Source organism: Kogia breviceps, chromosome 1 (genome assembly GCF_026419965.1).
Source record: "Kogia breviceps isolate mKogBre1 chromosome 1, mKogBre1 haplotype 1, whole genome shotgun sequence".
NCBI lineage: Eukaryota > Metazoa > Chordata > Mammalia > Artiodactyla > Physeteridae > Kogia > Kogia breviceps.
In genome coordinates this window covers 193644279-193668829 of record NC_081310.1, presented here as the reverse complement: position 1 = coordinate 193668829, position 24551 = coordinate 193644279, and the positions used below count along the sequence as shown (strand labels likewise).

The 24551-nt window shown below is 49.3% G+C and overlaps 1 protein-coding gene across 2 annotated transcripts in view; it reads left to right on the top strand.

The window, feature by feature from the left end:
• The window catches only part of DISP3 (dispatched RND transporter family member 3), a 54247-nt gene that overhangs the window by 16685 nt on the left and 13011 nt on the right, over positions 1-24551 (top strand). For both annotated transcript variants that reach the window (XM_059041768.2, XM_067017493.1), the window contains 10 exons: positions 2986-4084; positions 5025-5244; positions 15149-15285; positions 16214-16348; positions 16764-16924; positions 18364-18503; positions 20150-20298; positions 20512-20673; positions 21584-21745; positions 23682-23792. In XM_059041768.2, the coding sequence (XP_058897751.1) occupies positions 2989-4084; positions 5025-5244; positions 15149-15285; positions 16214-16348; positions 16764-16924; positions 18364-18503; positions 20150-20298; positions 20512-20673; positions 21584-21745; positions 23682-23792 (2473 nt within the window). In that variant the 5' untranslated portion in view covers positions 2986-2988. The remainder of the gene's footprint in view (positions 1-2985; positions 4085-5024; positions 5245-15148; positions 15286-16213; positions 16349-16763; positions 16925-18363; positions 18504-20149; positions 20299-20511; positions 20674-21583; positions 21746-23681; positions 23793-24551) is intronic.

Here is a 24551-nt window from a genome sequence, read left to right as displayed (position 1 = left end):
GCTAGGCACTAACCTCCCTCCCCAGAGTATCTTAGGCCACAGGAACACAGCAGGGAACATGACAGCCAAGTCCCTGCTCCCTTGGAGTTCATGTCCGCCGAGCTGTGGGGCTCTCACCGGGAGACAGAATGGGTCACTTAAATCTAGCAAGTACAGTCTGCAGGGCACAGAGTCATACATATGCGACAGGGCTCCATTGCAATGGTTCAGTTACTGTTGCTGTGGAACAAACTATCCCAACACCTAGTGATGTGTGACAGCTGGTAATATTATGTTCATGGATTCTGTGAGTCAGCATAGGGCAGGCACAGGAGAGGGTGGCTTAGCTCGACTCCACAGTACCTGGTCCTCAGCTGGGAGGACTAGGAGGCTGGGGGTGACTGGATGGCAGGGGGCCCAGGATCACTGGAGGCGTTTTCATTCATACATCTGGTGGTTGATGCTGATTGTCAGCAGGAGCTCCTACATGTGGTCTCTCTGCATGGGCTCATCTGGGCTTCCTCACAGCATGGTGGCGGGGTTCAAGGATGAGTGTCCCACGACAGCCAGGTGGAAGCTGCATCTCCCTTTGCACCTATAGCCTCAGAAGTCACAGTGCCTCGCTCTGCTGTGGCCACAGCCCACCCAGATTCAAGGGAAGGAATGCAGACATTACTTCTTGATGGGAGAAGTCTTAAAGTCACATCACGAGAAGAACGTGTGCTGTGGGAGATACTGTCGTGGCCGTCTTTGGCAAATACAATGGGCCCCATGGCTGTTTTAGGAGTTCACAGCCTTTGGGGAGAAGCAGGGTGTAAAAGAACAGTAGCTGTCATTTCCTAAGCACTTATACCTACCAGGCACTGTGGTCAGCCTGCTCTGTATATCTTCTAGCAACCTCGATGGTGAGTACTGTTAGCCCCGTCTTGCAGATGGAAAAACTGAGGCTCAGAAATGCTACACTGTCTGCCCTAAGTCATACAGCTGGGATTTGCACCCAAATCTGTCTGCCTCCAAAACCGTGGCTCTCAACAATCTGCTACACTGCCTCTCCCTCCCTGTCCCTAAGTAATTTTTACCCCCAAAGTGTGGTGAGAAGCTTAGACAAGTAGCTTGGGGGTGCGGGGTGCAGGGTGTTCAGATCTGGGAAGGCTTCTTGGCAGAGGTGACACTTGGGCAAGGCCTTGAAAGATGTTTTAAACTTGGATATCTGGGGAAGGGAGTAGCATTCCTGATGGAGTAGCAATGGGGTAGAGGGATCACCCAGGGAGTGCTGACACGACTCAGAATCCTGGTCTTAGACCCACTCACACACCAACACATTGTAAACTGTACCCTGGGCAAGGCAGGCTGAGGCTGGCGGCCAGCGGATGAACTTAGACCCCAGGAAAAAAATGCAATATTGGTCCCTGTCCCTTTCCACCATATTACCATCAGCTTCCTCCTTCAGTGGCTGGGGATGGGGTGGAGGTTCCCCCAATCCCCCACCTCCACATGCAGACCTGGGTTTGCCCTTTGGAGATGGGGTGAGTCTGAGCTGGCTCTGGTTCACTCCCACAAGTTTCTGCTAAAGCACATTGGGCCTCAGTGCAGGTAGCATCCCCTTGGCAGGCTTGTGTTAGGGCCTCAGAAATGGGAAGTTAAATGTTTGCATCCATGGGAATCCCGCCCCTTCCAGGCCTCTCTCCCTTTCAAGTCTTCCTCTCCCACCCACCCTCGGCACCCCCTCCCTCCTCTTCTATCCCCTAACTCCACTCTCCGGTCCCTCTCCAGTTTTCATCTTTCTCTGTCTCGCATCTCTCCCATGTCCTGTCTCTCAGTCTCTGTTTCCCTGCTTCTCCTTGCCCTCTCTTTTTCACTTTCTTTGGGCTGAGGGCAGCCCCCTCTCTTCCCGGACAGACAGTCTAATTGAAATGGGGCATTCTAGAGAATGTTAATAGGAAAGACAGCATTAATTAGCCAGCGCTGGCATAATTAGCTTCCCCTTCTCACTGCCTGGCCTCTAACTGGATAATGAGTCTCTCTCCGTCCAAACAGAGGGCAGGCAGGACAAGGGGACAGGCCATGCCCGGGGACGCCGGAAGGCCTCCTGCCTTTGGACCACCCTGCTGGAGTCCTCAGGCTGCCCTCTCCTGCCAGGCCCTCCTGCTGCTTGTGCCCACGTCTTGGGGAGACAGGTGCCCGGCCCCTGTCTGTGCCTAAAGGTTTGACGTCCCTGGAGCTGCATATTAAGTGGTCTGAGCCTGACAAACAGTGGCCACAGCTGCAGTGTCCCGAAGAGGGGGTGGGGAGCTATTGAGAGTTCTTGAGGAGAACTATGACAGGCATCTAGCCCTGGCAGAGCCCCATGGGCAGTGGCTGAGCACATTACAGTCCCCAGAGAGGAGCAAAGAAATCTGTTCAAGTGACAGATAATATACTACACAGACTGAAAGTGCTTCCACCCTTGACACTCCCCACAGCCACGTGAGGCAGGAATGGCCACCTCTGTTTTATAGATGAAGACTCTAAGGTTCAGGACGCACACTAGGGTCTGACTCCGAAGAGCGCGCTCTTTCCCTTCTACCCTGATACTTTTGGATGCCTTTATAGTTGCTCGTTAAATAGAAGTGATTGCAGCGAAGTCACACCTCACATTGGCTTTGAGTTCTAAAATCAGAGGATGCAGCAAAAATTGGGAAATCATACATCGTCAAAATTCCCCTCGAATATCCCTTACACGGGGAGGAATATCTCTTCTGTTTGCAACTCGGCTGTGATTCTCCTTTTTCTGTGACCTTGAAAGCCCTGATCTAGTTGGGAGAGGTGATGGGCAAATAACACGGTTTTTCTTTCTGTTTTGTACACATGTGGTTGAATTCAGTTAAGTGCCTGCTTGATGCAATTCCACTGTAGTATTTGTCTTGGTTATGAGGGGCAGGGTTAACACTCAGGGTGGGCGACTGCAGCTACAGGGCGCCATCCTCTCCTTCTCTGCAGCCTGCTGACCCTTTCCCTCTCCTGTAGGCTATGGACTCGGAGGATGACCCCTTGCTGCAGGATGTGTGGCTAGAGGAGGAGCAGGAAGAGGAGGAGGACGCAACGGGTGAGGCCTTTAGGAGGGCCCAGAAGCCGGGGCCCCAAGCTGGGGCAGGGGGGCAGTGTTGCTGGCGGCACTGGACCTTGCCCTCCTGGCCCCCAGCATCAGGCTTCTGGAATACACTGGGTTGGGCCTTCACCAATCCGTGCTGTGCGGGGCTGGTGCTCTTCCTCGGTTGCAGCATCCCCATGGCTCTTTCAGCCTTCATGTTCCTCTACTACCCGCCGCTGGACATTGACATCTCCTACAATGCCTTTGAGATCCGCAACCATGAGGCCTCCCAGCGTTTCGACGCCCTCGCGCTGGCGCTCAAATCCCAGTTTGGGTCCTGGGGGCGCAACCGGCGCGACCTGGCCGACTTCACTTCTGAGACGCTCCAACGCCTCATCACAGAGCAGTTGCAGCAGCTACGTCTAGGCAATCGCTCGCGGCCGGCCGCCCGGGCCCAGTACCAGGTCCCTGCCGCGTTGCAGCTTGGCCCAGGATTGTGGGACACCTCCACCGCTCAGAAGCCAGCAGCCAATCGGAGCGGGCGTCTTCGGCGAGAGACTCCACCCCTGGGGAGCCTGGCAGCCAACCAGAGTGAAGCCCAGGTGAACCAGGGACTGGACAAGAATGGGCGGCGCCAACCCAGCGCCGCGCCCCCCACGGCGGCTGCGGCCAATCAGAGCCGTGCCCGCCGCGGCGCCTCGCGTTGGGACTACTCACACTCCTATGTGAGCGCCAACACCCAGACGCACGCGCACTGGCGCATCGAGCTCATTTTCCTGGCGCGTGGCGACGCAGAGCGCAACATTTTCACGAGTGAGCGGCTGGTCACAATCCACGAGATTGAGCGCAAGATCATGGACCACCCGGGCTTCCGGGAGTTCTGCTGGAAGCCCCATGAAGTGCTGAAAGACCTGCCGCTCGGCTCCTACTCTTACTGCTCCCCGCCCAGCTCGCTCATGACCTACTTCTTCCCCACTGAGAGGGGTGGCAAGATTTACTATGACGGCATGGGCCAGGATCTGGCCGACATCCGGGGTGAGCAGCCCTGGGTGTGGGTGGGGCGGGGCCTGTAGGGACCAGGTCTGAAGGAGGCTGGAGGCGGGGCTTGTAAGGGGTGGAGGCTGAGGGTGGGTGGAGCTTGGAAGGGAAGGGGGTGGTTAAGGAGGCTGGGAGCGGGGCTTGGAGGTTAAGGGAAGGCTTGATTCTTGACTCAGTACTTTACAGACTGGTCGGAGGATGGGGTCGGAATTGGCTGTGAGGTGGAGTCAGGCTGGAGCTGAGTGCTGGGCAGGCCTGGGGGCCATCACTGAGGAAGGGCAGGGAGCTGGGGTTGGGTGTAGGATGGGATCTGAGGGAGGCAAGGAAGGAGGTTTGTGTGCACACCTGGATTGACGGAGACTGGGAGTTGTGCTGTGGCCAGAGTTAGGCTTGGGGTGGGGCTTGGGCGTGAGGTTGGTTCGAGGGAAGATGGGGTGTGGTTACAGAGAACTGGGCATCTGGAGAGAGGCTGGGGTTGAAGGAAGATCAAGGTGCATTCGTCTGAAGTACATTAGGGATGGGACTTGAGAAAGGATGGGGAGGGGCCAGAGGCTGGCTGTGGAGGCGGGGCTTGGGTTTGCCTTTTAAGGGACACATGAGAGGTGTTCTAAGCAGATGGAGGCGGGACTGGGATGGGAAGGAGTTACAGGACTGCAGAGACTGAGCCTTGGAATTAGGTGAGGTTCAAACTGAAATGAAGGTGTAAACTTAGTGGGAGCCGCCTGAGCATATCTGGGGGGCTGCTCCCCTTGGACAGCTGTGATTTCTCTAAACCATCCGTTCTATTAGAGACAGTTGGAGGTGGCCCAAGCTGGGACAGTTTTCCATTTCCTTAGAAAGGGGGTGAGGTGTTGAGGAGGGCAGGATGACCCTGATGCGGGGTTGTTGGGAGCTGACGCACTGAGCTCCTTGGACCCCTTGACCTCTGCTCCTGCAGGCTCCCTAGAGCTGGCCATGACTCACCCGGAGTTCTACTGGTATGTGGACGAGGGCCTCTCTGCAGAAAACCTCAAGAGCTCCCTCCTGCGCAGCGAGATCCTCTTTGGAGCACCCCTGCCCAACTACTACTCGGTGGACGATCGCTGGGAGGAGCAGCGGGCTAAGTTTCAGAGCTTTGTGGTCACCTATGTGGCCATGCTGGCCAAGCAGTCCACTAGGTAGGCAGTCCAGCTGCGCCCGGCGTGTGCCTGGCCTGTCCTTGTTTGTACCAGGAAAGGGCTGTATTAGCGAAGGGAATTGGTTTCCAGGTGGTCCTCTTCTCATAAACCCCAGATCCCCTTACCTGCAACCTTTCCCCTAGGAGATCTTTCTTTTCAGATCAGGGGCAGAGCCAGATACATCCTCATCATCACTCTGACAGATGAAAGGACGCTTTTCCTGATCAGTGCTGATGGTTTAGTGAACATGACAGCTTTGGAGGAACTTCTGCCCTGGAGGTCTTTGGTATTGATTTTCTCCTGAGGTGGTGCTAGAAGGCTTTCTGGAAAGAGTATTGACCAGGGCCTAAGGAGTTCCTCTCTGCTTCTACTATCCAGGGAGATAGTGGGCAAGTCACTTCACTTCTCTGGGCCTCTGATACTGGTAAAACGGGGATGATGGCTCCTGATACCCTTCTGCAGTCATTAGGAGGAGACGAGCTAAGAGATGTGAAAGAGCTTTTGGGCAGTGGGTGCTTTGATCATCCTCCAGCCCTTGGGATGTGTGTCTGAGAATACAACTGGGCCTCTCCCCACCAGGAAAGAGCATCGGATAGCTCATCTGTCAGTCCTGCAGGGCAATAACTCCAGTGCCTCTTGGTCTTCTGCCCTGACAGGTTGGCCCCTGGCACAGGAGGAATGAATCTGACTGAAATACCCTCATTCCTTTTTTGAGCAACTACTACTGTAATAATCAGAGCTCACATTTATCGAGTGCTTACCCTGTGCCACACACTGTTCTGAGCCCCTTATACACACCATCTAACTTAATTCTCACACCAGCCCAGTGAGGGAGATGCCATTAAGATTATCTCCATCCTACAGCTGAGGAAACTGAGGCACGGTGCAATTACATAAGCTGGCCAAAACTTTAAGGCTTGTAAGTGCTGGGGTGGGATTAAAATCCAGGGTTTCTAATTCATAGCCCTCGCCCTGTGTGTTTTTACAGCAGTTTCTATGTTAAGAGTCTTCTCCCAGTTCTGCTTCATTGCCAGGCAAACCCCTGTTCATCCACTGAGATCCAGCCTGGACAACTTTTACTTGAGGCCTCATTAAATGACCACCCTACCTAGTTCCACAGTTCCTTTCCTTCTCCATAGGGAGGCAGGAAAGAGCATACACAGGCTTTGGAGTCAGATATATCTGGGGTCAGATCCCAGCTACTCCACCTAATTGTGGGAGATTCAGCGAGTTATTTCACCTCTGAACCACAATTTCGTCAGCACTTGTCACTCTGTAGTTTAGTTTGTTAATTCCTTGTCACTCAAAATACAACTGTTGAATCAGCATCACCTGGGGACTTGTTTGAAATGCAGAATATCAAGGCCTTTCCCAGACCTACAGGCTTTGCAGGTGACTTGTTTGGATATTAAAGTCTGAGAAAGTTCTGGTTTAATTCTTTCTCAGTAGAGTGTGAGTTTGTTGAGGACTGAGATTGCTCCTGCTTCCTTTCTGTAGGCCTGGCCCCTAGCGCAGTATGAGGAATATCTTACTAGGGATTTGTCTGGAGAATGAATGAATGGATAGATGGATGGATGGATGGGTGGATGGATTGGAGGTAACTCAGGGAAAAGTACTTGGCTGGGTTGGGAATCTGGGAGGGGCTCGCTGTAGAGGGATCTTCAAGGTTTTAGTTACCAACAATTACCTCTGCTTAATATGTTCAGCTGCTGAGACAAAACCCCTGTCCTGGGTAAAAAGAAAACTCCTCCCCTTATCATCTCCCTAGAGCTTCATAGGAGTGGTGACAACCAGGGCCCCTGTAGACTTGACTTTAATGCCTTCTTTTGGATTAATGAAATCTTTTTTATCAGTCTATTATTGGTTACCCAAGAGATGGCAACATGCACTTTGACTTATTACAAAGAATAATACAAATTATCACTTTTACTACTTCCTTGATAATACCAGAATCCTAGAACTCATTCATTGCCTTTACACCCCTTCAGACTTTTGCATTTTTGTTGCATGCATTTAAATTCTATATACATTTTAAACCTCATAAGATATTACATTATTATTTTACTGAGTCAGAATCCACGTATATTTACTCACATATTTACATTTTCTGTTGCTCTTTATTACTTTCTACAATTTCATGTTTCCCTCTGGGATCATATTCCTTGTATCTGAAGAACTCTCTTTAGTTTTTTTTTTTTTTTTTTTTAGTGCAGGTTTGCTGGTGATAAATTCTCTATTTTGTTTGCCTAGAAGGCATCTTTATTTTACTTTTTTTTTTTTTTTTTTTTTTTTTTTGCGGTACACGGGCCTCTCACTGCTGTGGCCTCTCCCATTGCGGAGCACAGGCTCCGGATGTGCAGGCTCTGCGGCCATGGCTCATGGGCCCAGCCACTCTGCGGCATGTGGGATCTTCCCGGACCAGGGCACGAACCCGTGTCGCCTGCATCGGCAGGTGGACTCTCAACCACTGGGCCACCAGGGAAGCCCTACTTTAATTTTTGAAGTGTATTTCTGCTGGTATAGAATTAGAAATTTGCAGTTATTTTCTTTTAATACTTTAAAGATGTCAATCCATTGGGTAATGACTGCCATCATTTTGGGGAGAAAAGTCAGCTGTAAATCTTGTTGCCTCTTTGAATGATTGTCTTTTGATCTCTGGCTGCTTTTAAGATTTCTATTTGGTTTTGGTTTCAACAGTCTTACTATGATGTATGTCAGCATGGTTTTCTTTGTATTTGTTCTGCTTGAGGTGCACAGAGCTTCTTGAATCTGTGGGTTGATAACTTTCATCAGTTTTAGGAATTTCCTGGCTATTATGTCTTCAAATATTGCTTCTACCTCAGTCTCTGTCCCCTCTCCTTTAAGGATTCTAATTACACAAATGTTAGATATTTTCAGAGTCCCATGTGTTTTCTTTTTTTTAATGAATATGGTAATAAGAGGTGGGAGCTCGAAAGGTAAGCTGAAGAGTCTGGGTAATTGGCATGCTGCTTTCTTTATTTTTTAATTTAATTAAAAAATTTTAATACAGTTTTTAAGGTTACACTCCATTTACAGTTATTGCAAAATATTGGCTATATTCCCTGTGTTGTACAGTACATCCCTGTAGCCTAACTTACATGAGTTCCATGTGTTTTCATTGCTCTTTTCCAGGCTTTTCTTTTCATGTTTTGGTTTAGATATTCCAATTCACTGATCCTGTCTTCTGTTGTGTCTAATCTGCCATTTAATGTCTATTGAGATTTCAATGTTAATGTTATGTTTTTCTGTTGAGAATTTCCAATGATTCTGTATTATAGATCTAAATCTCTGGTGAAATTTTTCATCGTTTTATTTATTTTGTCCATATTCTCCTCTGTGTTCTTAAGCATATTAAGTTTTTAGGTTATTATGGATAACTTGTGGATTTGTTTCTGTGGTCTGTTCTTTCACTTGGTTTTTGGTCATGTGTTCCTGCCTGTGAGTATGCCTGGTAATTTTTACTGAGTGATGAACATTATAAATAAAAACATAGAGGTCCAGATGATGTTATTTCTTCCAGAGAAAGTTTATCCTTCCCTCCACTAGGCAGGTGGAGTTGTGACTGATCACCTTAAATAGTCAGCAGTTACACGAAGTCGAGGCAGGTTTGCAATACTGAAAATTCTCAGCCTACCTCTAGTTTGCCCTTGGTTCTCTAAGATGTTCAACTGAGAGCCTGGAGTATTCTGCAGAGCCCCTTCCCCTGACAGGTTTCAGACCCTAATCTTTGTCTCTCAAAACTGCTAAAAATATCTCTACTCTGGTTTGTTCAGAGCTTTTCTGCTTAGGTTTGTAGCTTCATACTCCACACGGCCCCAGTATTTGGCAGAAGTGCTGAGGAAGAAACTGACTTTATGCTATGCTGGTCTGCAAGTCTCTGCCCAAATCTCTGCTAGTTTTTCTGACTCCCCGCCTAGATTTTTAGCCTCGTGCCTGTGTTCAGAATCAGCAAATACCTCTAGGGTAAACACAGCTGTAGAAGGGAAGCTTACATTTTGTAGGTTCTTTGCTTTCTGGAGTCTTAGCCCTCTAGTTCTCATTGCTTCAGGAAGTCTCTAATGTCATTAAACAGATGAATTCTCAATTTTATCTGACTTTTTAGTAGTTCTAGGCAAGAATATTGTTCTTGCATGAGCTATTCCTTTCTACTTGAGAGTAAAAGTTTGGGCCCATGTCTTTTTATAGCCAGTAACTAACACAAGACCTGGAACCTAGAAGGCATTCTATAAAAGCTGTACAAATGAATGAATGAATAAACGATTGAACTTTCCATTTTCTACTCTAATGAAAGATCAATTAATCCATTTAGTTCAACAAAGTAGATAATCCAAAGATCTTTTCTACTTGGGTTTTAAATGTCCTGTTTGGTTTTTTAAACAGCTTTAGTGAGGTATAATTGATATACAACTAGTTGCATATACTTAAAGTTTACAATTTGATTAGTTTTGACCCATGTATACACCATGAAACCTTCACCACAATCAAGATAATGAAGAGACCCATCACTCCCAGAAGTTTATTCATGTCCCCTTGATAATCACTCCGTCCTGCCTCACCTTGTCTTCCCACTGCCACCCCAGGACCACTTTCTGTTTTTTATCACTGTATATTCATTTTCATTTTCTAGAGTTTTATATACATGGCATCATATAGTATGCACAATTCTGATTGCTCTCTTTCACTCAGCCTAATTATTTTGAATTGTATCCATGTTGTTGCATGTGTAGATGGTTTATTCTTTTTAAATGCTTAGTAGTAGCCATTGTGTGGAGATGCCACCTTTGTTCATCCACTCACCTGATTATGGGTATTGGGGTTGTTTTCAGGTTTGGCTATTGCAGATAGAGCTGCTATGAACAAGCCTTTGTGTGAACAAGTGCTTTCATATGTCTTAGATAAATACCTAGAAGTGAAATGACTAGATCATATGGTAGGTGTGTGTTTAACTTTTTAAGAAACTGCCAAATTGTTTTCCAGATTGGTTGTACCATTTTGCATTCCCACCCAGTGAATAAGAATTCCAGTTCCTCCACAACCTCTCTAACACTTGGTATGGTCAGTGTAAAAAATTTTAGCCATTCTACTAGGTGTGTGGTGATATCTCATTGCAATTTGAATTTGAATTTCCCTAATTACCAGTGATGTTCACATGCTTATTTGACATCCATTTATCTTCATTGGTGACTATATAGATCTTTTGATCACTTTAAAACTGGTTTGAGATTTAGATCTGTGATATTCCATTTTTAATTAATCTTTGTATATGGTGCAAGGCATACGCTATAAACACTTTGTATATATTGTAACGTGCCGATATTTATTTATTATTTTTTTATGACTATCCAGTTGTTCCAGCATCATTTGTTGAAAAGATCATTCTTTCTTCACTGAATTGCCTTTGCATCTTGGAAAAAAATCTTTTGTCCGTATATATGTGAGTCTGTTTCTGGATGCTCTGTTCTGTTCCATTGATCTATTTTTTATTTGCACACCAGTATTACACTGTCTTGATTATGGTAGCTTTATACCATGTCTTGTCCAAGTGTTAGTCTTCCAGCTTTGTTGTTCTTTTTCAAAGTTGTTTTGGTTATTCTAGGTCCTTTGCATTTCCCTATGAATTTTAGAATCAGCTTGTCCATTTCTCCAAATAAAAGTCTGCTGGGATCTTGATTATGATTGTGTCAAATACACAGATCAATTTGAGGGCAACTGACATCTTAACAATATTAGTCTTAAGACTAATGAATGTGGTGTATATGATGTCTTTTGTCAGATTTATCCCTATTTCATATTCTTATGCTATTGTAAATGGTATTTTTTTTAAAATTTCATTTGGCAATTGTTAGTTGCTAGTATATAGAAATATAATTGACTTTGGGTCCTGCAACCTTGCTAAGCTCCCTTAAAAGTTCTAGAAGATTTTTGGTAGATTACATTTGATTTTCTACATAGTTAATTATGTCTTTTGCGAATAAAGACGGTTTTACTTATTGCTTTCCAATTTGGATGCCTTCTATTTCTTTCTCTTGCCTGAGTGCACTGGCTAGAACATCCAGTACAATGTTGAATAAGTGATGAGAATGGACAACCCTGTATTATCCCTGTCCAAAGTATGTAGGTTTTTTGTAGATGTCCTTTATCAGGTTAAGGAAGTTCCCTTCTAGTCCTAATTTGCTGTTGTCTTTTTTTTTTTTAATCAGTAAGTTATATTCAGTTTTCTCAAATGTTTTTTCTGCATCTAGAGAGAGATCATACAGTATTTCTTTTTTTAGTTTAATATGGTGAATTACACTGATTGAGTTTTTAATTTTAAACCATCCTTGCATTCTTAGGATAAATCCCCCTTGGTCATGATATATCATCCTTTTTATATAGTGTTAGATTCTATTTGTATTCTTTGTTCATTGGTATATGTTCATGATGGATACTAGGCTGTAGTTTTCTTGTAATATCTCTGTTTGATTTTGGTATCAAAATGTTTTACAGAATGAGGTGGAAAGTATTCTCCTCTCTTCAGTTGTCTGGAGAGTTTGTATAGAACTGGTATTATTCTTCCTTAAATGTTTGATAGAATTCACCAATGAAACTGTATGGATCTGGAGTTTTCTTTATGGGAAGGTTTTAACTACAAATTCAATTCTTAAATATAAATATAGGGCTATTAAAGTTATTTCTATATTCTTGCACAAGCTTTGGTAGTATATTTCATGAAATTTGTCCATTTCATTTAAATTGTCAAATGAAATTGTCAAACTGTCAAATGACATTTCATTAAAATGTCAAAGTGATTCATAATATTCCCTTATTCTCTTTGAATATTTATAAAAACTGTAGTGATGTCCCTTCTTTCATGTGTGTTTTATCTCCTTTTTTCATGATCAGTCTGGCTAGAAGTTTATCAATCTTATTGATCTTCTCAAAGAACTAGCTTTTGGTTTCATTGATTTTTCTTTAGTATCTTTCTCTTTGTTTATTTATATATTTATATATTTATGCTCTGATCTTCATTATTTCCTTTCTTACACCTACTTTATATATAATTTTCTCTTGTTCTTCTTTCTTGCAGTAGAAGCTGAGGTCATTGATTTGAAAGCTTTCTCCTTTTCTAATATAGGTGTTTATTGCTATAAAATTACCTTTGAGCATTGTTTTAGCTCATCTCACACATTTTGATATATGCTTTCATTTTCATTCAATTCAGAATACTTTCAATTTTCCCTTTTGATCTCTTCTTTGACCTTGTATTATTTAAAAATGTGTTAGTCTCCAAATATTTATGAATTTCCCAGATAGTGTTTCGTTGCTAATTTTGAATTTAATTCTATCATGGTCAGAGAACATGCTTTGTATGACTTAAGTTATTCTAAATTTATTGAGTTTTGTTTTATGGTCCAGAGTATGGTCTGTCTTGCTAAATGTTCCCTGTGCACTTGAATGTATATTTTGCTGTTGTTTGGTGGGGTAGTCTATAAATGTCAATTAAGTCAAGTTGGTTGATTATGTTGTTCAAGTCTTCTATACCCTTACTGATCTTCTGTCTAATTGTTCTAGCAATCATTGAGAAAAGAGGTTTTGAAATGTTCAACTGTAATTGCAGGTTTGTCTATTTCTTTTTTCATTTCTATTAGTTTTTGCTTCATGTATTTTAAAGCTCTGTTGTTAGGTCCAAAGCATGTAGTATTGTTGTATTCTTTTAATGAACTGAGCCATTTATCATTTTTAAATTACTTTCTTTATCCCTAGTAATATTCTTTGCTCTGAAATTGATTTCATTTGTTATTAATGTAACCACTCCAGCTTTCTTTTGATTCATGTCAGCGTGGTATATTTTTTTCTGCACTTCTGTTTTTAACCATTTGTGTCTATATTTAAAGTGAGTTTCTTGTAGGCAGCTGGGTCTTGATTTTTTAAAATCTAATCTGACTGTCTCTGCCTTTTAATTGGAGTGTTTAGACCATTTACAGTTAATGCATTGTTACTATGATTAGACTTAAGACTATTTTATTTTATTCTCTTTGTCCCATATATTCTTAGTTCCTTTTTTCCTCTCTTCTGCCTTCTTTTAGACTGAGAATTTTTTATTATTCCATTTTATTTCCTTTGTTGTTTTTTTAGCTATAAATATTTAGTGGTTGCTTCAAGGTTTATAGTATACAACCTTAAATTATCAGTATATCTTCAAATGATGTTAAACCACTTCATGTATAGTGTATACTATATATGAATTGTATACCACCATTTCCTTCTTCCTGGCCTTTATGCTATTGTTGTCATATATTTTATTTTCATATATGTTGTAAACCCCATACCACATTATTATTATTTCTGTTTAAACGGTCAGTTATCTTTTTAAAAGATTTACATAAGAATAAGAAAATTTTGACATTTATTCATGTTGTTAGTATTTTCAGTCCTTTTTATTCCTTTGTGTAGATGTATATTTCCATCTGTAATCATTTTCCTTCTGCCTGAAGGACTTCCTTTAACATCTCTTGTAGTGCAGGTGTACTGGAGATGAGTTCTTTCAGCTTTTTTAAAAATTTATTTATTTTTGGCTGCATTGGGTCTTAGTTGCTGTGTGTGGGCTTTCTCTAGCTGTAGCGAGTGAGGGCTATTCTTCGTTGCGGTTCCCAGGGTTCTCATTGTGGTGGCTTCTCTTCTTGCAGAGCACAGGCTCTAGGTGTGCAGGCTTCAGTAGTTGTGGCATGCAGGCTCAGTAGTTGTGGCTCGTGGGCTCTAGAGTGCAGGCTCAGTAGTTGTGGTGCACGGGCTTAGTTGCTCCATGGCATGTGGGATCTTCCTGGACCAGGGCTCGAACCTGTGTCCCCTGCATCAGCAGGCGGATTCTTAACCACTGTGCCACCAGGGAAGCCCCCTTTCAGCTTTTGTATACTGAAAAAGTCTTTATTTTGCCTTTGTTTTTGAAATATATTGTTCAAGATATAGAATTCTGGGTTGACTTTTTCCCCAGTTGGTAAAGGACCTTGCTCCATCGTCTTCTCACTTGCTTTGTTTCTGAAGAGAAATCTGCTGTCATCCTTATTTTTGTTCCTCTGTGTGTAATGCATCTTTTCCCTCAGGCTGCTTTTAAGATTTTATCTTGGTCACTGATTTTGAGCAATTTGATTATGATGTGAATTGTTGTTGTTTTATTCATGGTTTTGGGGGGCTTAAGGTCCATTGCTTGAGCCTTTTGAATCAATGGGTTTATAGTTTTCATCAAGTTTGGAAAACGTTCAGCCTCTTTTGAGAAGTCACTAACCCATATATTAGGCTGCAGTGAAGCCTGGAAACTCTCTCAAGCCAGTAAGTCAGGGTAAGCATAGGGTCCATTTTGTTTCTCACCTCTCAGAGATCACCATTTTTTGTTATCTCATGTCTCATGTATTTTCTTACGTTTTTCATTAGTTTCACTGGGAAGGTAAACCTAGATTTCATCTTGTTACTCCATCTTGGCCAGAAGCAGATCTCACTCCTTTTTGTATTTTAAAACTCAACTTGACCAGCTTGGTTAAGTTTTTCTCATTAAGAATAACTGCTGTTAAATGTGCACTAGCGTGTAAAACAGTATCTGGAAGCTGGTTTGAATTTAGAATTTTGCTGTGAATAATTGAGAATTGGAAGATGACATAGAATTTGGCTATAATTGATTATTATTTGTGTAGAGCAGTGGTCTCAACCTCACTGATAATTCAGTCCCACCCCAGACATTCTGATTTCATTTGTCTAGAGTATGGCCTGGACATCAGGATTTTTGGAAGTCCCCCAGGTGATCATAATGTACAGCCAAGGTAAAGAGACACTGGTGAGATGGATGCCTCCCAGTCCTCCTCTATCTCTGATCCACTCCATCTTTCCTCTCTCTGTGTCCTCCCTTCTTCAGCAAAGTGCAGGTTCTGTATGGGGGGACGGACCTCTTTGATTATGAGGTTCGCAGAACCTTCAACAATGACATGCTCCTGGCCTTCATCAGCAGCAGCTGCATTGCCGCCCTCGTCTACATTCTCACCTCCTGCTCAGGTAGGGTTTCTTCAAAAGCCCCACGTGGAGCCAGCCCCTTCTCTTCTTCCAGTGTGCTTCTCTCTGGACAAAGCCTTCCTGCTCAGGAATGCCAGAAATGGTCTTGAATCCACTATGTCAGAACTGGTGGGGGGAGGGGTGCTCAGACATCACCTTCTAACCCCAGGCAGGTAGACTGAGGTTCAGAGGCAGGTTGGGCCATGCCCAAGGGCCCCCATCCCCATGACCTCCCACAGTTGAACCTTTTTCCCTTTGACCATCTTTTTCTTGCCGATAAACTCGCTGATAAGTTTTGGGGAGTCTGGAGTATTGGACACCTTATGAATTATTCTGTAGCCTGTTCTATAGTCCCAGTCAGCTGCCCTTAGTCCCCCAGTTTACTTTTCCACCACCATCTCCCCATATACCCTAGCTGCTTCTTTCGGCATATACAGTAGGTACTCTCTGTTGCTCAAGTGAATGAGAGATTGGTCATACCTTCAAAAATGGAAAAGACATTCATTCATCCACGTAACAGATATTAATTGGGCACCAACTATGTGCCAGATGCTCTAAGGTGCCAGGGATCCAGATGCATGGTGAACATCACAGACACACTTCCTACCCCCATGGAACCTCTAGTCTACTGGGGTGACAGATGTAAATATATAATAATTCCCCACCAGCACTTGAGACAAGTTCTGCAAAGCTGAGGGCCCATAAACAACTTGACTTACTCAAAAATGGCTTCATTTGCCACTCAGGCCTCCTGCCCAGCCCCTTCTCTGGGTGCAGAAAACTGTGCTGGGTTCAGATGGGGTGGTAGAGGTACTCCCTGGGGTTGGGGGGGGTGTGAGGCAGGACCCAGCAGGGGCCAGGGACACTGAAGAGGTGTGTTCCTCTGGGTCCCCCGACTCTATCCGTCCCCTGTGCCTCTTGCCCTGCCCAGTGTTCCTGTCCTTCTTCGGAATTGCCAGCATCGGCCTCAGCTGCCTGGTGGCACTCTTCCTGTACCATGTGGTCTTTGGTATCCAGTACCTGGGCATCCTCAACGGGGTGGCTGCCTTTGTGATAGTGGGCATTGGTGAGTTGCCTCTGTTGCCATGGTAATGGGCCTTGGGAACTCTGTCCCCAAAAGGGCCTTCTTCCAGGAGGCAAAGCCTGGCTTCCATGGGGGGCTCCAAAAAGTCCCCTTTCAGACCTCGGAGCCTTGGAATTGCGGTGGTGGGTGGGTAGAATATGAGTGGTGGGTGATCCTTGGCATATGATGGGTGGAGCCCCCGAGGGGTGGCAGGAGTGTGTAGCTCTTCTGGGCGGAGATTAAGAATGGTGGGAAGGGGGCTAAGATTTGGAGGAAAGGGCCTGGTTCTGGTGGGGGCAGGGGTGAGGAGCAAGGAGCATATGGAGGGTGGGGCTTGGGTTCCTGGCCCAGGTTGGGTCTGAGCAGGGATACAGCAGAGTGATCCTGGGCCCCGCTGGCCCGGGGCTCCCTCCCATAGGCGTGGACGACGTCTTTGTATTCATCAACACCTACCGCCAGGCCACCCACCTGGAAGACCCGCAGCTGCGGATGATCCACACCATCCAGACGGCGGGCAAGGCCACCTTCTTCACCTCCCTGACCACGGCTGCCGCCTATGCAGCTAACGTCTTCTCCCAGGTGGGAGCCCGCCCTCGCCCCCCCACCCCGACCTGACCTCCCTGTCTCTCCCGTGCACACCTGGCCCCCGGTCTCTGCTCTTCCCACCCGCCCCTTCTCTTGGGGCCACGCAGTCTCTGCCTCAGGGTTCCTGCCACGTCCCTAGAGTCCATTTTCTTCTCATTAAAAAAAATTTTTTTAATGGCGTATAGTTGATGTACAGTGTTGTGTTAGTTTCAGGTGTACAGCAAAGTGATTCATTATACATTTACATATATCCACTCTTTTTTAGGTTCTTTTCCCATATAGGCCATTACGGAGTATTCAGTAGAGTTCCTTGTGCTAGACAGGAGGTCCTTATTAGTTATGTGTTTTATATATAGTAGTATATATATGTCACTCCCAATCCCCCAATTTACCCCTCCCCCTCTTAGAGTCCATTTTTGCTACTAATCATCATTACCAGAACTTAACAAATGGGAGAATTATAATCATACAAATAGTGTTTCTTATTGATGCTCGTTAATAATCCAACCTCTGTCCTGAAGGGCGTTTGGCAATTTCCGAAGGTCCCCGAGCTGGTAAGTGGTGAGCCTGCCCGTGTCTCCTGACCGGGGCCCAGGGCCCTCTCCACCCACTGGCTTCACACCACATGGTCATGCTTCACACTCACTTTTCTCTCGCTGACCCCACGCTCCTTCACATCTGAGCGGGGCTCAGGAGAAGGATCTTAGGCCAGGTCCTTGGTGCCAACAGAGCCTGTAGGACAGTGAACCTGCCTGAATCTGAGAGGTCTTATGACCCGGGCTGAGGATCCCGTCTGGAAACCACTAGGTGCTTTGGGATTCTCCAGGCCTTCCTAGAGAACCACATCCAGAAAACAGGCAGAGCTGGGTTCACATCCCACCTCTGCCATTTTCTGGCTGTGTGACCTTCAGCAGGTTGTTTAACCTCTCTGAGCCTCGCTTTCCTCGTGTGTGGATCATCAGGGACTGACATGAGATGATTGTGAGAGTGTTTCACAAACAGTGAAGGCCTGTCTGCTTGTTGGCTACAGCTCCTCCTTAGGGAGCACACCCAGCCTCCCTATTGCCAACACAGCAGCTTTCCCTCGCTCCCCCCTCGCTGACACGTGGCCGGCTCCAACAGGGCATGTCTTCCTTTGTCCTTCACGTAAAGACAGTTATGGAGCGCTTGCTCTGTACTGAGCGCTGTTCCACGCAGAGGGCTGCAGCGTGGACCAGGGGTGGGACTCTCCCTCCCCTGCCCTGCCCCTGGCACCAGCCCGGCCCTCTGACGTCCTCCTAGGCCAGGGCCTCTGTTCCAGCAGCCCTGGCCTCCTCATCCTGCCTCGGTCTGAGGGTGGTCGGGGGTCCTGAGTGCCTCGCTGCAGAGTCCCCGGGCTCCCTGGGCTCCAGGCCTGAGAGTCCCACAGCCCCCCTCTACTTCCCCATTGCCAGATCCCGGCCGTCCACGACTTTGGCCTCTTCATGTCTCTCATCGTGTCCTGCTGCTGGCTGGCTGTGCTCTTCACCATGCCTGCTGCCCTGGGCATCTGGAGCCTTTATATGGCACCGCTGGAGAGTGCCTGCCGGACCAGGTGAGCCAGGCACGGGGTCGTGTCCTCCTCTCAGCATATCCATAGCAGGCCCTTGGGGGGCCGTTCAGCACACCCTCCTATCTCCCAAGAGCCTCGTGATTCCCCACTGAGCACCTTCTGTATGCCCAGTCCTATGCTGGGCATTACTGGGGGAGCAGAGGAGGAAGAGAATCCTGCCCAGTAGTTACATCTGATCACCTACTATGTGCCAGGAAGTGGGCAATGAGCTTTTGTACGAGATCTTACTGCCACCCTCCCCAGGGACCCTGGCAGCTGGGTCCTCTTATTTCACCCATTTTATAGACAAGGAAACAGGGGCTTGGAGCAGTTGGGCGACTTTCTCAAGGTTACCCATTTAATAGGCAGTGGAGCTGAGATTTAGACCACATAACCTGACTCCGGATCCCATGCTCTTAGCCGCCACGTTAAATGTCCTCAAGGTTCTCATCTTGGGGGAGGAACAATATTTAGGTGCAGTGAGTGGTATGCAGAGTTGAATGGATCAGCCCAGAGCCGCTGCTGAAGGTCTAGGGGTTGGGGTCTCGTGAGCCAGGTGGTCAGTGGTGGGTTGGGGTGGGGGGAACAGTGACCAAATGGGATCCAGCCTGGGTGGCTGCCTGGGTTGGGAGTCCTGAGGAATGACGGAGGGTCTGGGCTTGGGGCAGGCCATGCAAGGGCAGGACTGTCAGGGGTCCATGGCAGTGTCCACCTGACCATGGTGAGCCAAGGAGGGGCCGCAAGGAGGTCAGACTCGGGCCGGGGAGGCACTCCCCAGCTCTCCCCCACACGCCCCCTGCTTCAGGGCCACCGTGTATGGTGGTACGGGTTGTGCACTGCACAAGGGCATCTGGCTGAGGCACGGCGGTCTGCACTACAGACGTTCAGATTTGACTATTTCTATGACGGTTTTGTGACATAGAAGCAAAGTGTCTTGGGTAAAGGGCTCCTTGTTTCTAATCTCTACAGAGACACCAACTAAGCCCGCCCTGTCCCACCCCCCAGTCTGGGGCAGTGGACGCAGCAGTCTTCCCAGTCCTGGGCTCCAGCCTCAGCCTCTTTGCCTGGCGGCTGCGGACCCTTAAACGTGTTACCTAAGCTCTCTGCATCTCAGCTTCCTGTTCTATAAAATGGGTACATGTAACCCCGTGAGGATTAATGAGAGACTCTTACTCACTGCCTGGCATGTAGTATTCCTGGCACATCCCCCGTGTGCATTGTTCGTGTCCCCAGTCCCTGGGGTGAGCTTGTCTCCCTCACATTCACTCCAGCCGAGGCCTCAGCTACGTCCTCAGCCCAGCCCCGCTTCCCCGTCCTCCTGGTGTCAGGGCCCTGGGGACCCACGATGGGGGAGACGTGATTCCCCTGCTTTGGTCGCCCTGATGCTCGGGCAGCTGTGAGTCATCATCCCCTCTCCCTGGGTAATGGCCGCTGTCACCATCTGTGTCCCCAGAGGAAGAGTGGCACCCAAGGGCCCCAGGGGGAGATGGCGCTAGAGAGAACTCAGGCGCAGGCCCCTGGAGGCCCGTGACGCGTGTCCTGTGTGAGCTGTCGGCAGCAGTGCGATACCTGGGTTCACATGTAGCCGGGACCTTCCCCCACTTCCCTGGACACCCAGGACTCGCCCCCTCCTCCCACTGTCTCCACAGCTGCCACCAGAAATGCGGCTGCAGGAGCTCCCTGCACTTCCCCGGGGACGTGGCTGCTGCTGCTGAGCGGGCTGGGGGCAGCCCTGCTCGGGGCCCCATGTCCTACCTGGATGACGACATCCCCTTGCTCAATGTGGAGGAGGAGCCAGGTGAGGGCCTGTCCCGCTGAGCCTGCCAGGAGCCAGGGGAAGTAGCCCTTGGCGAGCTGGTATGAGGACAGGCTGGTTCTGGGGCGGGGGCAGAGGACGAGATCCCCATCGAGCGTTTGGGCTTCCCTGGAGAGGGCAGGGACCGGGGGGGGTGGGGGGCTCTGACCCACTTCTGGGCCAGCCCTCTGACAGGCCGCTGCTCTGTCCCGGCAGCGTCGCTGGAGCTGGGAGACGCGTCCCTGGTGTCTGTGCCCCCCAAGGGCCTGCAGCCAGCCCCCGATGGGGGCAGCCAGGGGCAGCTCATCGCCCAGCTGCAGGAGCTGCTGCACCACTGGGTCCTGTGGTCGGCCGTCAAGAGCCGTTGGGTGATTGTGGGTAAGTGGGCTCTCCACTCTCCTTTCCCCCATCTCGCAGCTTCTCCCAGTGCCTAAGGCGTGGGGGACAGGCCCCACCCCCATGCAAAGAACGTGCAGGCATTAGGAGCCCGCCCCTGTTCCCCAAATGAGCTAGAGGTCAGAAACCTGGGCTGGTGTCCCTCGCTCTCTCGGAGCTTTACCCCCTTCCCGCGTAGAATAAAGCTGGTTCCGCGATAGCTGTTGCTTATTGAGCACCTACTGTGTGCCGGTCATGAGGCTGGGCAGCAGAGCCGAGCGCCCAGTGCTTGGGCTCTGGATTTAGACCAGCTTGGCTAAGTTGGAACCCTAATTCTGCCGTGTACTAGCGGTGTCACCTTGACTGCGCTAGTTAGTCTGAGCCTCCGTTTCCGGTCCTGTAAGTGAGGATAAGAGTAGTATCTTACCTACTGAGGCAGTTGGGAGGAAAGCCACAGTGTATGTAAAGAATTTAGCCCAGTGCAAGGCATGTAGTAAGTGCTCAATGAAAGTCAAGTGCTACTATTATTATTACTATCATCATTCTCATCCCTGACTGTATTTAGGTCTGTGTAAGATCAAGTGGATATGCTGGCTGTTTATAAACTGTTAAGGGCTCTAAGATGGTGGCTGGTTCTCGTCCAGGAATGGGAGCTTATAGCTTATAGTCTGACCACCAATGACGCATGTAACAACCGGCCCCTACCTCCAAGGGACGGATCGCTAGCGGCCTCACCCACAGGCTGGCACGCTGGGCCTTTGCCCGCTCCCTTGGGATACCTGCCCCCCCTTCCCCCTCCCGTCCCCGTAGAGGGAGCAGCTCTTTCCCAGGGCTCTGGAAGCCCCGGCTGTGAATGCCCCCCCACCCCACCCCCGGCCCCGGCCCTGCCTAGCGCAGCATCCTTTCCTCGCAGGGCTCTTTGTCTCCATCCTCATCCTGTCCCTGGTGTTCGCCAGCCGGCTCCGCCCTGCCAGCCGGGCCCCGCTGCTCTTCCGGCCGGATACCAACATCCAGGTGCTGCTGGACCTCAAGTACAACTTGAGCGCCGAGGGCATCTCCTGCATCACCTGTTCAGGTGAGGGTTTCCCGCCAGGGTGTCCCCTGTGGGCCCCTCTGGCGTCCGCGTCTCCAAGACGAGAGATGTGCGACCCAGGGTCCCCGTCACAGTATGACCTCAGGCAAATCACTCCACCTCTAAGCCTCGGTGTTTTCACGTTTCATTAAACGAATACTTCCTGGGTGCCAGCTGTGCTGGTGCTGGGGAGGCCGCAGTGGGCAGGACAGGCTTCTCGAGCTCATGGGGTTCGCTCCACTGCTGGAGCGGGCCATATAATAGTAGATCTGAGCTGTGGTGGAGTAAAAGGGGGGTGACCGGGGAGCGCAGCATCACGGAAGCCTTCTTCCCGGAGGAGGGCATGTCTAAGGCCAGACTTAGCCCGCCTGGGTTGGGGGCAGGGAGGGAAGGAGTCGGCCAAGCTGGGACAGGAGAGGAGGGAAGCCGTCTAGGCAGAGGGGAGCAGGGGAGTGGGAAAGACCAGGGCCAAGACTGATGGAGGTAGTTGCGGGGGCTAAGGCTAGCCAGATGCGCTGGGCCAGGGCCCGCTGGGGTACGGTGAGGAGTCCGGATTGTATTGTAATTGGCACTGGAAGCTAGTGGAGGGCTCTAAGCGGAGAAGGGCCAGCTGCCGTGTGGTCGGAGGGCCAGCGTGGAGCGCGGCTGGGTGCCCAGGTGGGAGTCTCGTGCAGTCACCTAGACAAGAGACAGTGGGGGCTGGAGCCGGTGTGGCTGATGGTGACAGTGAAGGCAAGAGGTTTTTAGGAGGTGAAACCCACACGACTTGGTGGCGGAGCGTGTGCCGGGGATGAGCTAAGAGGTGAGATAAAGATGTCTGCTTGCCTTAGAGTTGGTCTGATCCAGGCTCTCGTCTACAGAGGGGAGCCTGAGGTTGGAGTTGGGGGCGGGGGAAGTCGACCCAAGGTCATACAGCTTTGCCCGGTCGTTAGAAACCAAATGAGAAGACGCTTGGGTGAGTGCTTCCAGCTCCTGGGGGAAGACCCACTGACTGCTGTTAATTGCCTTCATGTGATTAGGGTGGTGTTCAGATTAACTTGGCCTTCCCCTCGGTAAATGGCGTTAGCCAAGTGCGTGACAGTTGGCTGCAGCTCAGAGAGGTGCCCGAGGAGCCCCTCCTTGACTGGCCACGTCCCTGCTCCTCTCCCACCTGCCTGGGCATCGAATTTCGCCCCAATGTCAGTGCCGCCGCCGCAAGGCCTCCCGCCATCGCTCAGGGACTGTCTGCTCCCACTTCACAGATGGACAAACCCTGAGATGATCCCGAAGTTCCTGGAAACATCTGGAGAAGGGCCAGGACCCCAGCCAGAGTCCAGCCCCAGCCCCTTGTATCTCTTAGCCTCTGAACTGCCTCTTAAAGGGGCCCTTCGGGCTGTAGCAAAAAAGCTTTTCGGCTTTTTAGGGGCAGACAAGGCCCATCCTGATGGGGCTCTGACTCTCACTTCCCCTGAAGGTCCTGAAACCTCCCTGAACCCCTGCTTGCTTGGGGCAAAACAGGAGGTCTCCCCTATCTCTGCTAGTTGATAACATGCCATGTCTAATTATTCCTGTTTGTCAAGAATTCATCACAAGCCAGACACGTTGCTAAGCGCATGAGACGCAGCATCTCCTTTTGTCCCTCTGGAGGGTACCCCCTGGGGGTCGTCCCATTTGACAGAGGAGGGAAGTGAGGCGTGGTGAGGGTGAGTAGGGTACGCTGCGAGTGTCTTTCTCTGGATGGGGCTGTGGCAGCTTCCTTTCCTTTGCCTTAAGATTCTTGTAAATTCAGCATTTGGCCTTTCTTCAGTTCCATCTAGTTTCTTTCGGACCCCTGACACCACCCCTTCCCAAGCTGAGGGCCCTGGGGCCCATGTCCCCCCAGGTCGTCTCTGTCCCAGCCTTGGCCGGGCCCAGCCAGAGAGGCCCTGCTGTCTGACACGGTGCCGGGGGTGGGGGGTAGGTCTGTTCCAGGAGAAGCCCCACAGCCTGCAGAACAACATCCGGACGTCCCTGGAGAAGAAGCGGGGCTCTGGGCTGTCTTGGGCCGGCCGGCCTGAGGCCGCCCTACAGGGTCAGTGGGGAGTGTGCACTGGCTGGGTGGGGCCGTGGGAGGTCCTGGTACCAGGGTGCAGGGGCCCTGTGGGGAGAGCACTTTAAATCCATGGTTTGATTCTCCTTTGGGAACAAAAGCCTGTGGTCTTGGGTCACCGTGGAAGGGTCGGTGTGGGGGTGAACCTGGGCCCTTGCCCGTCGCGCCACCCGCTCTCCTCAGCCAGAGCAGGGCGATCCCTTCTTGCCACCAACCGGCCTGGCTTGTGGTGCACTGTGCACCTGCCTTGTGTGCCAAATCCATCCTGAGTGTCTGGGGGAGGGCAGGGGCGTCCTGAACACTGGAGGCCGGCTTATCCCTGCTGGGGTCTCCATCACATGTGGGATGCCAGGATGCATGTGGGAGTAAACCCCCCCCCACATGGGGCAGTTCTGCGAGTCCTTGTCACCATACGGCCACCGTCACCCCTCTGTGCCCACCGTCCTCACCAGCAACACAGCCACACCGTTCACGCCATGCCTGGGGCGTCGTTATCGGCGTCACTTCCACTACCCTAGTCCCTTCTGGCACGTCACACCATGGCTCTGACATCACTGTCATTCCCTCTACCGGTGCCTCCACCCCATCCAGCGTCCACCACCACGTCTCCCTCCATCTATACCTCCACCCCATCCAGTGTCCACCACCACCTCCCCTCCATCTATGCCTCCACCCCATCCAGTGGCCACCACCACCTCCCCTCCATCTCTACCTCCACCCCATCCAGTGGCCACCACCACC